This window comes from Aptenodytes patagonicus, chromosome 16 (assembly GCF_965638725.1).
Source record: "Aptenodytes patagonicus chromosome 16, bAptPat1.pri.cur, whole genome shotgun sequence".
Lineage (NCBI taxonomy): Eukaryota > Metazoa > Chordata > Aves > Sphenisciformes > Spheniscidae > Aptenodytes > Aptenodytes patagonicus.
In genome coordinates, this window is record NC_134964.1 from 13,257,071 (window position 1) to 13,271,283 (window position 14,213).

Below are 14,213 nucleotides of genomic sequence, written 5' to 3' on the forward strand. Positions count from 1 at the left end.
ACCATCTCTGTTGAAGTCACCAGGGATCCTCTGTTGGTCTGCTCCCTTCTGAAAGGCTGTACCATAATTATTCAGTCTTTGTTTTGGTAATCAGGAACAGGGCTCCCTCCAACTGCCCTGCAGTTGTCTAAGCTCCCTTCATTGCTGATGGAGAGCAGGCCCTGCAGAGATATCTCCTTCCTGGGGAGGTGGCTCTTCCCAAGAAAAAGCCCGGAATGAACAGTTGAGATTTAACATCAAATGTAAAGATATTAAGTCAGGGGCAATGAATCCCACTCTGAGTTGTGGAATGTACACATTACAGCCACTGTAAATACACTCTGAATGGGCACAAGTGGATTGAGACTTCTGATCAGCCCAGGTTTTCCACCACAGCAGCTTCTACATCCAGCAGAAGTTTATTCTAACGTTTCTGCTAGGCGGCACGGCTCCTGTTCCTCCCATGTGAACTTCCCATTTCAAGACATCACAGAAAGGCTGTGGTATACAGCAACAGGATTCCTCCTCTGCTCTCATCAGAAAACTCCCTCTGGCTTAGAAAGGGACATTCCCAGGCCCTGGGCTGGCAAACGTGCTGGAAGGTGGCGTAGAGGAGGAGAACATTTTTTCATACAGTTACAGCCTTGCCTGAGCCACCACTTACCTGTCAAGCAGCCGGATCATTTCTTCATACTTCTCTGTCACCCTTCTTCCTTCAGCAGAGTCCAAGCAGCTGGTAGCACAACAGACAAGCTCAGCATTACGTTTAGCTCTGTGAGGCTGCAGTCTGTATTTACCCCTTCCCAAGATCACCCACCAGTTTGCAGGCAGCTTCTAACTGACCGGGGACCGTGGATTTCACCCCCGCCACATCACCGAAAATCATCTCACTGCAGAAAGGCTATCCAAGCCCCAGTGCGCTTTCTCAGATATTGCAACCTGCAATATGGGAACCACATACTGGGGGGTAGAAGGGCTCAGTGCTGCCAGAGTAAATTTCACACTCCATATCTGCACGGAGCATGGCAACCTCCACTTACCAGCCAGCACTTCCCAAGATCAAAGAGGCTCAGAAGGAAGCAGCATGTGGCTCCTGCTAGATGCAGCTCTTTGCGGTGTCAAATTTGTGCCCCTCAAACCGTAGGGGTAGGGAAGAGCAAAGACATCCCGGAGTGTGGGAGGCAGAGCCCTGGCCACGCTGCCTGGGCTGTACAACTGCCTTCGAACCCAGGGAGGCAGCCGGCCAGAGTAATTCTTACAAGGCCATCTTTTCCCCACTGTTTCATCTACAATATCCAAGTTTTCCTGAAAATGGTAGTTGATTTTGGAGGACATTTTGACAAAACCTGAATTAACTTAAACAAAACCTAGCAAAGGGAGTGACTGAGCAGTCACCACTGGGCAAGCGCTGATCAAACCTTCTGGAACTAAACAAGTTCCCTAAGCAAACCCAGCTAAATCATCTTTGTTTTTCCTTTTTAATCCTTTTTCTCTTTCAAGTTACACGTAGGCAACAGCATCACATCACCCCTGCTGCAGTGCATGTTATTAACTGCTCTACACAGAGGAAAGAAAAATCAGTGCAAAATGCAGATCTGGGTCCTTCTTCATGGTTTACAAAATTTGCCATTCAGATTCAAACCAGACATGATGACGTGGTCTCTGTGTTGGGGACAGTCCAAGAGCCCGTTTCACCACGCTGATGTCTTTACTGCTGCAGAATAACTGTGCACTTAAAGACACTTACTTAATGGCAATACACAGTGAGAGAAGGCTACAAATATTGCACAGTGATGGAAACGGCTTATTTTAGTCAAGCACATAAAAAAAGTGGATCCATTTACTCAAAATCCTGTCCAGCACAAGTAAAGCTATTCCTGTGAGCTGCAAGGTGCACTCCCTGGAGCACCTTCAGTTGTCCTGAGTCCAACACTGCTTTACTTACAGGGCTTTTAAATGCTGTCTCATATGATGCCATGAGATGTGGCAGCTGTGGGTGTGGGGTCACATTTCTCCAAGACCATCCACAATAACAAGCATTCGGGTGATAAGTATTCCAGCACTGGCTTCTTTCCTTGATCTTGGGAGATTGCTCCTTTGTTTAATGCTGAGCAAGTAATCTTCTGCCAGTGCCCAGCCAAGTCCTCAACTGTTCACCAACCTGGAAACTCAGCTCCATCAATCCATCTTAGATGAGCCCAGTCCAGCACATCTCTGCCCTTCACAGCTTGGATGATCCCAGAACCAGAGCTTGCAGCCGAGGCCTGGGCTGTTCCCAGGGAGGTCCTGGAGCACATGCTGAGTGGGATCGCAGTGGGAAAGGTTCCAATACCTCCTTCAATTGCAACCTAGGACTACGTCTGAAAGCTGAATAGCCCATGTACTATCCCACTGTGCCTCTTAACCACTTCAAAACAAATCCAATTAATGAGTTTCTTAAAAAAATGATCACAGGGAAGCTGAAAAGCACCAGTGCAATCACTTCACGCATGCCGAAACCAGGACAACCTCTTTGACTAAGAATTATTTCAGCTATAACCATTGGATAATGTTCAACACAGAAAGAAAATCAGATTGATTAGAGAAAAGATATCAAGATGGTCATAAAGCAACTTAGCTGGAACAGACACGCACAGATGTGTGATGTGCCTGAAGTGACCAAATGGCACCTGGATTCGTTCTCGCAGCTCCCGAGCCCAGCCCAGCGCTCCAGCTACTGGTGGCATGTTCTTGTGCACAGGGCGTGATCCTGGGGAGGGCACATTGAAACAGCATTTGACTGAACACCGCACTTGTAATCCCAGAGATACACCAACAGAAACTCATCTGCACAAAACTGCTCTGACTTCCCAGCTTCCTTCCTTAAATCGAAGCATCTGCTACACTGATGTAGGTCTGTGACCAGGGCAAGTCTCCTAGCACCTCTGGACCTTGAATAAAGACCTGAGATCAAAGGAGAAGCCTGGCATATGTTAGCGACAGAGGTGATACAGAGGCATCCTCTGCCTGGGATGCATTCCCTGCTCCCCACAAACACTGATGTAGGCATTTCTGACCAGGAGCTAGTTCTGACCATCTTATCTAACACCCACAGAACAACACCCCCCAAATTCACAGCAAATGATGGACTTGTCCTCCATGAATCTCTCCATTCCCTTTGTTAACCTGCACTGGCTCCAGCAGTGCTGCCTCTTCTGGACTTGCCTTGTTCCAGTACAGTCTTTCTGAGGCAAGTAAATGGGTTGTTGTTCAAAAAGACACGCTCTAATCCTCATTATCTGATAGGAATCTACCCACTTCCTCCTGTGCCAACATTCATGGGAAATAATAAACCTGGGAAAAGGTTGATTAAACCCTTGGTTACAAAGCCCCACAAAGCATTACAACGGAAATGCAATAAATTCATATTGGGGAGCACATGAGCAGGTTTGCAAGTCCCATGGGACGCTCAAGGCAGTGCACAAGCGTGGAGAGAAACCTCTTGTCACAGCCTTGCTGGGGGAAAAGCTCAGCATGTGTCTTCATTCCCAGTCACGTATCATGTATACACATTTGAAAAAGGATATTTCCCCCCAAAAAAGATTATTTGCTTTAATACTAAGAACAGAGCTTTCCCAGGCTTTTCCATTTCCACTAGGAGCTATAGAGGCTGAAAACGTTTGTAACTTGGGAAGTTTTGGTTTCCTTAGAAAAAGAAAATTATTCCCCCACCCCACCCCTCCAAATTAATCTAAATCCAATTCATTGTAAAATCAGTTTTACTCAGCACATGCCACCCACCGAGCTCCAGCTCTGCCCGGATGTGCCTGGAGTAGATCAGCCTAGCATGGTCCAAGGTACTGTTGAACATGCTGATGAGGACAGAGTATTTGTCAGCAGCATCTGCAGCGATTACTGGCCGCTCCAAAAGGCTCCCGAACATGTCCAGCAACTGTGGGGGTGAAGAAGCAGGGAAAGAAAGGGGAAAAAATTCACAACCTTGACTTCTGCAGAGGCACCCACTGGGATTTTCCTTACTAGCCCAGACGTCTGCACCAATGGGCATTTTGGAAAAAGGAAATTTCTTTTCTTTACCCTGTTTTCCAAGTAGTCCCTCCCTTTGTTACAGAGATGTTCAGACTTTCTCTGTGGGTGAACTATATTCCAACTGTCACTCTTCAAATGCTTCAAAATTTGCTATTTTTTCAAAAACCTTAGAAAAATAAATACTACCATTTTCTACAGTCTTTTTTACAAGCATTTATATTGAAGTTTTTCAGAAAATACCATTTACTTTTTCTGCAAGACAGACTGATTGGTAAACAAAATAGCCTTGTTTCTAGAAAACCTCAGTTTCCAAAATTGAAATACATCCATATATTAACAATATTAACAAATTTATATTAACAATAATCACCTGTTTTTTAACAGTGGTTCTCACCAGGGAATCCTAGAAAAAGCATCATTTCCTCCAACTCACAGACAGAGACACAAGTAAAACTCCTGGCATCCGAAAGCCTGATTTGAATTATTTCTTTGACTATCCTTTCTAAAACTGAAAAAAGGTCTGTTCTGTTTGTGTCTTAATGGGAAGAGCAGAAATACTCCCAAAGCTTTCAGCAAACACACTGCCGCCAGCTCCGTGGCTTGACAGTTTGCGAGGGACCCACAAGCCTGAACATCACTAACCAAGACCAGCCCAAAAGATACAAGTCTCATTGTCCCACTGTCCATTCCCATCGGCAAACACCAGCCCCGTGTGCCTGTAGCTACAGCACTGCCTGGCCTCCTCTGTGTGATTCTCACTGAGACAAGCCATAGGCGCCCTGATTTCCCTTCTGCAAAAGAGAAGGGACGTGACAGACAAACCTTGAAGGCGTGCTCCAAGTCCGAGGCATCATCAAAAGCCTGGATGAAAACAGTGCCCAGCCGCCGGTCGATGTCTTCTACTTTCTGCTGGAAATCAAAGGCGTCTTGCTCAAATTCCTGCGGGGAGGCAAAACAGTGAGCTGAGAGGCTGCAAGATGGCACCAGGAAGGCACCAGCAACCTCCTGATCCAGAGATCTCTTGTCTTCTTATTCACCATGAATTAAACCACTCCTCTGGCCAACCTTCGGCCATCACAACATGGCAAAGCCCACCAGAGCCTGAGGACATTTCTGTACTGTCCCACGGCTGAGGATCATGGCCCTTTCTCTGGGATGGACCCTTTAGTCCCGACAGCTTTCCACAGTCCAACGAGCACTAACTTCGGCCTAGAGGCAAGATGGACTATTTCCGCACCCTCTCCACCCTCACTTGGCCTGAAGACTACACCATTATCCAGAAAACCCACAGATGCTTCTGAGTTCCAAATCCAATCTACTTTCAAGCCAAAACAAGCCTGTGGTGTTGATCGCAAGTTGGCTTTAAGTGGGGCAACAATAAAGGGAGTTTCAAAACACTGGCACAGCTTGCCCAGAGAGGTTGTGGAGTCTACACGCTTGGAGATATTTAATCTTGGAGATACTTAACCTGACTGGTCACAGTCCTGCTCTAGCTGAGCCCGCTTTGAGCAGGGGGAGTGGACTAGGTGATCTCTAAAGGTCCTTTCCAACCTCAACAGTTCTGTGTTTCTGTAATTTCCACCAACTTCTGGCACTGCTTTTCTTGCTCCAATTGTAATAAATCCTTTGAAGTTCAAGAGTATAACCTAGGGGTTTTTTCCTACAGGTAAAAGAGCCCAGATCAAAGATTGAACTTGACAAACTGGGAGACCGGTCCTTCTGTCCTAGCTTGGACAAAGCCACTAAAAATGAGGCCATGTGTCTCTCATCTGAAAGGACAAAGCACAAGGAAACAGCTTTTACTATTTTCACTGCTGAGCTCCAGCAGGACCAGACACCATGTGGTGTCAGCTAAAAAAGAGCCTCTAGACAGCAACAAACGGTGCAAAACTCAAGCACTGAAAGAACAAGCATGATTCAGAGTCACACAAAAGGCCATGGGGTCACCAAAACCAAGCCAGCTCCTGCGGAGCTACCGTCACCACTCTTTCTGTGCCCTCCCTCCTGAAGGAGGGGTGACACAGAGCAAGCAGCTTTCCAGCAAGATCCTCCCAGGCAGCACTGGGGACATGCCACCCACTGCAGAGATGCACCCCAGTACAGGAAGCAAAGCCCGAGCCACCCAGCACCACACCAGACAGGTCCCAACACCAGAAGGAAGGGCACACCAGCCCCGTGTCCCACCACCAGCCCAGCCACCCTTTACCCCAGCACAGCCCTTTCTGAAGGAAGCAAGGCAGGATCCTGCTGGAGGGAGGACTTTGCCCTGGGATTACCTTCCACTTGGATATCTGCCATGAATGGCTGCCCCACGAGCAGTGTGAGACTGGAGCTCCTCACCATGAGCTTCCCTATAGCCACTCCAGTGTAGCACTCCCTCCTCTGGATGCGTGAACAGGCCTAACCATGTCCTGCTCACCAAACACAGCAAACTGACCCCAGGGCAAATGGGACAAGCAGCAGAAGAAATCAAAGATCCTCTGAGATCAGACACAACCGTGGGACACAGGTCCCTTTGGAAATGCCTTTCCCACCCTTCCTTTGTAGCTCACCCAGGCTACGCTGCTCCAGTGTCAAAGCCAAGAGCAGGAGTTTCTGAATGCAGTAAGGAGGCCTGTGACACCTTTGCTTTGCCCTGCCTGTACGGCACATGCTGGTGGGAGCATCTGTGATCCGGATGGTCATTGAGCCATGACCCAGAGGGCTGGGAATATTCCTTTAATGAAAGCACTACTGATAATAAAACACGGAGTCCTTGAATTCTGAGAGCACCAGATGCCATGCGTTCATCTAGACAAGAGCAAACACATCCCCAGAGATTACCTGAGCTGGCCCTCATCAGGCAAGCTAGGCACCGAGAGCAGGAAAGCAAAGCGACATGGGTGTTGGTACAGCTCATACACCCCAGCAAGCATCACAAACAGGGAAAGGTTGTGTAGAAGGCATGGAAATCCAGGTTTCCCATCTGCACTGGTCTAAGGTCCTGAACTAGCTAGATACAGACCTGCAAGAACTCCCAGATCTCTGCAGGAAAGGCCAGCAGCTCCCTGTTCCCTACAGTGACAGATCAGATCATAACGAAAGGAGGAAGGAGCTGGGAAGAAGTCAGCAGGACTGCACATGAGGCAGGGCTCCATCGCAGAGGAAACTGCTGCTTTGGAAACATGCACGTGTTGCTGGCGTTCCCGCAAGCTGGTCCCACCTACCGTGTTGGTCAGCTCAAGACAGTCATAGGTTCGCTCTGCAAACACCTTGTACGCCTCCTGGAAGTCCTCATACATGTCCAGGACCTGCTGGCCCAGGGCCTTCCCTTTAATCCCGCTGAACTCGATCTTTTCCAGCTTCATCAGGTCCAAGGCAGTTGCCAGGACATCCTTCAAAGTCAATGGAGGCACACACAGGTTAAGATGTTGACAAAAGAAGATGACAACAGTTGTCACAACACAGAGCTGCGCTCACTGCTGTGCCGAAGGACCCCCCCAAGCACACTACTGGTGCTCAAGCTGAGTGGCACAAATGGGAAGGGGGGAGCTAGATCCTGCCTGTCCTGGGCATCAATGGCTGCTCATAACATGTCCCTCCCTAGTGGGACGTGCTGCTGCCACTGGAAATACTACGCCAACTGTAAAATTGCTTTTAAGGGCATATAGGGGACAGAACCAAAGCAACATATGAGATCCTGATATGTCATCCAGCATAGCTAAGAATTTTAAGGTTTTAACCAAAAAGAGACCTCTAATGTTTACAGGTATCTGAACTGTCCAAAAGCTCCTGCTCAGTAAAATCTCTGTGTCCAAGGTGGTGTTACGGAGCCTGCCCAGCTGGCCCTCTCTGCTGAGATGGGGACATGGGTCCTTCCCTTCCCATCCTCCGCAGCCTGGCAGGGCCTGACCCCACGGTGCCACCTCTCAGGAAAATGTCCCGCTCACCAGGCTATGGCAGCAGCGCTGGGCAGCCCTGCCACCACCCCACCCCACCCATCTCTTTTGGTAGGGCTAAGCAAGGGCTGGTTGAACGTCCATTGTCTCAGAGGACGGGGAGAAACATGCTGATCTCAAGCACAGGAACGTACTGGTGGCCATCCTGCTCGCGCTGAGCTCAGGGGGCAACCCCGAACGCAGAGCTAAGAGGGTATGGAGCTTCACTCCCAAACGGGCAGCATTCAGCCGCTGTCATTGCCTCTCGGACAGGTGCTGTTGAATGAGTCAAAGCCCAAGACACAGCCCATGGCCCAGAGCTTCCCACACTATGCTGAGGCATCACCAGGCTTTGGTGCCAGCCCGTGATGCTCCGGCAGAGGCGGGGAGATGCCGTACGCCTACAGCTCCTGACACGGTTGGGCGTATCAGGAACAGCTTCCAGCCAAGGGAACTGCTGCTCGCAGGTCCCTGACAGCTAAACGATCGCTGCTTTGAGAACCCTCCTGCATTTCTGAGAGAACAGGGTGCAAGCAGAGAGCCGACCGAGCCAGGCGGCAGGTTTTACACGCAAAGCAAAACAGTGAGATGAACCAGGGGAAAGAGACCCTTCTCGCTCCATGTGTTCATGGGCTACTCATGCACCAGTGTAATTCTAGTTTTTATGAAATTTCGAAAACAAATGAACACATGCTATTTAGTAAGAGCACATTCACTTTAACAAATACTTTGTAAGGCAAAAATAATGTGGAAATAATAGCTGCCCCTTGCTTTCTCTTACAAGGTTGCTTGAAATGAAGGGAGGGGGGAAATAGAGACAGAGAGAGAGAGGCAGAAACTTTCCTCATTAACAGGCTGGTGTGCCCTATGCTTTTAATTATTATTTTACAGCTCACTCCAAAGGCCATCCCCTCTGACTACATATACTGCAGCCTGTTACTGTCCCTGGAGGTGTGGGGCAGCCATGGAAGGAGGACATGGGCACTGGCCAAAAAGCACAGTGCTCTGCCACCACGGCAGTGCATGCACAGCTCAAAACCTCCCTATGTTTTTTTTATCTGTAGCCCATATCCATAGTATCCAAGCAATGAGCAACCAGAGCCCAGAGCCTTTGCAGAGTGACAGTGCATAATTAGTCACTCATATTGTTCTCACGATGACCTGCAGTTACTCCTGTGCCTACTTATATTCCTCTCTACACTGGCCAGCGTAATTTGGTTTACTGCACACCAAATCCTATTGGAAACCATCGTTATGAATAGTTTTAAAATAGACATCAGTCATGATGGTTGTCAACATAGTTAATTAAAGAACACATAAAAATATACAGCGTGTTTAAACGAGTAAAACCTTCTGTCCCACTGCAGAGAACAAGAGAGGGAGAAAAACAACCCAGACCTTCCTTTGAATAGGCAAACGTTGGCAGCTTGTACATTGTACACGATCCTACATGCCGGGAACGTGGCAACGATAAACAAAGAGATTCACTTTGGAAGCGTGTGGATAGCAGATGAATGCGTGCTGTTAACTGCCTGAGAGAGAACAGGTATATACAGTGTCTGTGTAACAGGTATATACAGTGTCTGTGTAACAGGTATATATAGTGTCCGTACACCTGTGGTCTCCAGACACAGCCACCCGACAAGGAGAGCACAGAGAGCGCTCGTATGCGCAGGGCTGCCCCCACACATTCAGACCTGCTCTCTGCAGAATAACATCCCCTCCAGCACGAGGAGCCCTCGGCCACGCTGGGAGCTGAGGGATGACACCAAATGTCCCTGCCTCAGGTGACCACCTCACAGTGACAAGCCTTGGCAAACAGGGACGCCCCTGAGCCACAGCACCCCAGTTGGACAGTCCATTAGGATGTGAAGGGATGACCTGGTGAGGAACGTGTCCCTGCTCCTCCCCAGGCCCATGTAGCACAGCCAAGTGGCGCCCAGCCTCAAGGGGAGCATGTGCCCTCTCCGAGTCAGGCAGGACCCTGGGTGTCTCTGATGGCAACTGGAGGACTAGGAGATTGCATCGCTTTATTTAGAGTCGTGCAAACCACAGCCCTCAGTAATCCCAATACCCTTGCCCCAACAGGAGCAAGGAGTCCAACAGGACTCTTGGGAACAAAAGACACACCTACCAACCTGACCAGAAGGACACAGCTGCGTAGCTTACACGTGCACTGAGCAGGACACGGTAAAACAAGGTCCTAGCCTTGCTGTAACAGAAGACCTAACAGCAAAGAGAGTGGCCCCATCCCCTGGCATCAGGTGAAGGTACAGGAAGGGAAGACACCAGCAAGTGAGTTCATGGCTACAGAGCTCTCCTGAAGGCTTGCGATGTTTTTCAAGACCAGAGTCTCACCTCCACCATCTCCAGTCTCTTCAGGAAGCTGTCCAGCCTCGCAAACACTATTGTGGCGTGGAAGTCCCACTCCCTCACTTCTTGGCCTGGTTCATAATACGTGTGCAGTTTTTCCCTTCTCTCCTCAAACGCCCCTTTGAATGCGTTCATGGTGCCGAGCACCATTTGCACCTTGCCCAGGCTGTCTTCCATCTCCCCTTTCAGAAGGTCTTCTGGAGACAGGTACACCAGGGCCTAGAAGAGCAAAATCACACCTGAGAGGTCACTTCTGCCATCACAGAAAACAGCGACTTCTTGCACTGAACGTGTTTGAACCTGCCTCTCAAGTTAAACGTCACGTAAAGAATCACTTTGCCAGGGAAGGACAGGGGAAAGGACGAGAGAGGGGACTTTTATTAAAAAACTTCCTTTGGCAAACACAGGCATCACGGCCACGCACCTGCTGAATGAGAAGGTTGCAGATTTCTTGGAGCAGCACTACAATCCGCACGGGCACGTTGTAGTGCTTGGAGGTGACCCAGATCAAACACACCACATGGAGCAGCGGGACCAGGAAAGGCTTCACCTCGCTGAACTCAACCCTCTCTATGTCCTCCAAGTGGCACTTGAGGGGCATCAGGTGCAGGTGAATGTCCTGAGCTTCGGTCAAAGCTGTGTCAAGAGATGGGAGAAGTGGTAAGATCCACCAAGGTGGTGCGCTGGGTTATGAGCTGGATGCTGGCCTCACCTCGCCAGATGGAAAGGTGCCTGGGAAAAGAAACAGTCCTGACAAGCACAAAGCACACTCACCCGTGAACATCGCTCACCTACGGCAGTAACCAGAACAGGAAATAAACTGGCACGATGGCAAGGGACGGGGAGCTGGGACAGGGCTTTGTGCGGAGGCTGAGTCCACAACTGCTAAACGAGTTGCAGGGAACGTGTCCGGCAGCACTGAAAATACAGTGCTGCCATCACTCTGAGCAGGCTACAGGCCTTGCTATGTAGCATCCCAGGCTATACAGCGTCACAGGTCTTGGCCTGAGCTCATTTTAGCTCAGGTTTGGCTACAGCAGCCCCTTGCCCAGTGGCCAGATGACCACGGTCCCACTTGTCCTGGCTGTAACAGCAAACCTGTCAACAGCAAGGGAACTAATGTCTGACTAGTTGAAAGCTTTAGCTTAGCTTTGTACAGCTGTGTGGTTTTACCCTGAAGAATTATCCCAGAGTGCAAGCTTTACTAGAACCAGGTGATCGTTATGCAATTAAACCTGTGGACCAACAAGAAGAGAAGTGATGGAAGTACTTGAATGCATGCAAAAATAACCCCCAAAACCCCAGACCAAGGAAGAAGAAACCCCCACTCTCAACATCGCCTTCCCAGCAAACAGCCACACCATCACATCAGCAGGGAGGGCACAACATCAAGAAAGGGACAGAGACTTAAAAGCAGGTGCATACAAATCTGACCTGTGTTGTAATGGAAATTAACAATTATAGTCCAAATTACCCAATTAGGGTTAGTATTGCTGTAATCGGATTAAAACCAAATATTTGTTGTGTTTTGATTAGACTCTTAAAGCATTAATTAGTCTGACAATGAACTCTTGGCTCCTTATATAAGGGGTGCTTCTCTAGCCCCTATAAATTGCACAGCGTAGAGTGCAACACAGATCCTTAATAGATTAAATGTCTCCATGTGAAAGGGTGAAGAACAGTGTTATCTGTCAGCATGTACATCGCTAGCAAAGCCTGAATAACCATTGTCTTGCCAGAGAGCAGCTGGGTTGAAGATGGACATGGAGGGTTGGTCGCGTTGGTCCGCGGGGGGTGAAGCAGCAGGACTGCACTGTTTTTCACTACAGAGGGGGATTTGCAGTGTTGCCTTTGGCTGGACTGAACTCCCCTAAGCAAAGCTCACCAGAAAAAAGATGATGCTTGATTCAAGAGAGGTGCATTTTTTAAGGTAGAATTTTGCTTCACCTACAGACAAAAAAAAAATAATCCTTCCTTCCTTATAAGTCTTCTTATGAATGAAAAGGAAAAAAAATTAAAAATAAAATTAAAAAGGGCTTTAATTCCCTAAACTGGGAAATGCAATCCTTTCATTTTTCTGCTCAAAGCTCTCTTGTCTTACTGAATTGTGCCAGACTGGCAAAATAAGGGAGGGGAAGGCAGATCTGCTGATGCACACCACCACCTGCAGGTCACCCACCCCACCAGGATCCTTGCAACAATCTCTCGCTGACAAGATGGCCAGGAGAGCTGTGGGCTGGCCAGACTTTGCAACCCTGGGAGGACATTACTGGACGGGGACGGGGACAGATATGTGGGACGGGAGGCCGTGTTCCCCGTGCATCACGCTCACCCCCCATGCTGCAGCCCCTTCACAGGTAACAGACCTCCCCACTGCACCGCTACGATGCAGGATGCAGAGCTCTGCCTCTGCCCAGCTCTGCCCGGATTTGCGTGCAACTGCAGGGACCCTGCTTTCTTCTCGTGTGACACAGGTGACAATGGCTGCCTGCTTTCATCAGAGGCCTTGAAATCCTCATGCCCAAAGGGCCCCATCCTAAAGTGCAAACTGCTGTTCCTTTAGCAAGGATGTTTGGGCTGCAGTGGCCAAAGCCTGGGAAATAGCAGTCTAACAAAGTCCTGGGTGGTTTCAGTTGGCTACAAGATCTGTCCTGTGATCCTGAACCCCCATTCCTGAAGACTGACACCACAGGAGCTGGTGAAAGTTGGGGTGAGTCCTGCTGAATTAATGCGAATGCTTTATTACAGCAGAGTGAATTCCCGAATCCACTCACCCTGACCTTTGGGAAGGGTCTGGCTCAACAGACCGGCGATAAAGCTTGTCCCAGCCTGGAAACAAAAGCATCAGATGAAGCACAAGCAGACCAGTTTCACTCCACAAACCAGAGGGAGGGCCAGCAACGTGGTTGCAGACCCCACAGTCACAGCAAACTCCAAATGACCAGTGCCATTACAGACACATTGGACTTGAAACCAGCGACACCAGGCTGTGAACAAAGGCCAGAAGTCATCACATAGATGTGGTGAAGTTGCCCAAACATCTCACCTTCCTCAACATCCATGAGCATAGATTTGAAGGCTGGGACGTAGCTGCTCTCAACTCTCTCCAGCACCTCCATCATGTTCCTGACCTTCCTCGTTCTCAGCTGACTGTAAATGCACTCCAGGTCATCACACCTACAGCAACCAAGGCACGTTACAAGCCCACTTGGGGAGCATCAGCTGTCTCCCCACACCATCCACTTCCCCTGGGCCTGATTCAGGATTTCCTCTATCTACACATGGACTGAGTCCCAACAGTGAAAGTAAATGGGAGGAAGCTCCTGCAGGAGGCACGGACAAACTCTACAGGACAGACAGTCGGTGCTGGGGTTCACCACGACAGCAGCTCTGCTAGTGGCAGGACACTGCTGAATGAAGCCACCAGGTTTTTCTGCAGGCTTTAGCGACAGCTCTCCAGCAGGCAGGGCTCTGCCCTGAGCCAGCCTGTACCAACATGGCACAAAGGTTTTCAAAGGGCAGGAGGAAATTCCACTCCCTGGCTCTTGAGCATCTAAACCCCCTCGGGCATCGATAGATGAACAGCAGCCAGCTGAGCTGCCCCATTTCCAGAAGGCCCTACGGAAGGTGTCCATCAGCTCTTACTCCTAGCGAACAGTGATGGAAAGAGCATTTCCAAAAAAAATCTCTCAAGGTGTAGCCCCTGGGCTGGGGCTAAGTTAAACCACAGCCAGCTGCCCAGTGACCTCCCAGACACTTTGCAGATCATGATTATTTTACATGTGGGAACAATTTTCCTTAGCGCAAGTCCTTGCATGAACCTGAGGCAGCCTGCTCCTCTCAACTCGCAGAAGTAGCTCTGTCTGCCACCAGCACTCTCCCTCCACCCAAAACCAGTGCCAGTGATCGCCATGCCGT

The 14,213-nt window shown here is 49.3% G+C and overlaps 1 protein-coding gene across 2 annotated transcripts in view; it reads right to left on the bottom strand.

Moving 5' to 3' along the window:
- The window catches only part of DNAH9 (dynein axonemal heavy chain 9), a 211,213-nt gene that overhangs the window by 191,828 nt on the left and 5,172 nt on the right, over positions 1-14,213 (bottom strand). For both annotated transcript variants that reach the window (XM_076353524.1, XM_076353525.1), the window contains 8 exons: positions 13,342-13,472; positions 10,720-10,931; positions 10,281-10,514; positions 7,212-7,379; positions 4,828-4,944; positions 3,760-3,910; positions 2,614-2,728; positions 644-712 (listed from right to left, as the gene is read on the bottom strand). In XM_076353524.1, the coding sequence (XP_076209639.1) occupies positions 644-712; positions 2,614-2,728; positions 3,760-3,910; positions 4,828-4,944; positions 7,212-7,379; positions 10,281-10,514; positions 10,720-10,931; positions 13,342-13,472 (1,197 nt within the window). The remainder of the gene's footprint in view (positions 1-643; positions 713-2,613; positions 2,729-3,759; positions 3,911-4,827; positions 4,945-7,211; positions 7,380-10,280; positions 10,515-10,719; positions 10,932-13,341; positions 13,473-14,213) is intronic.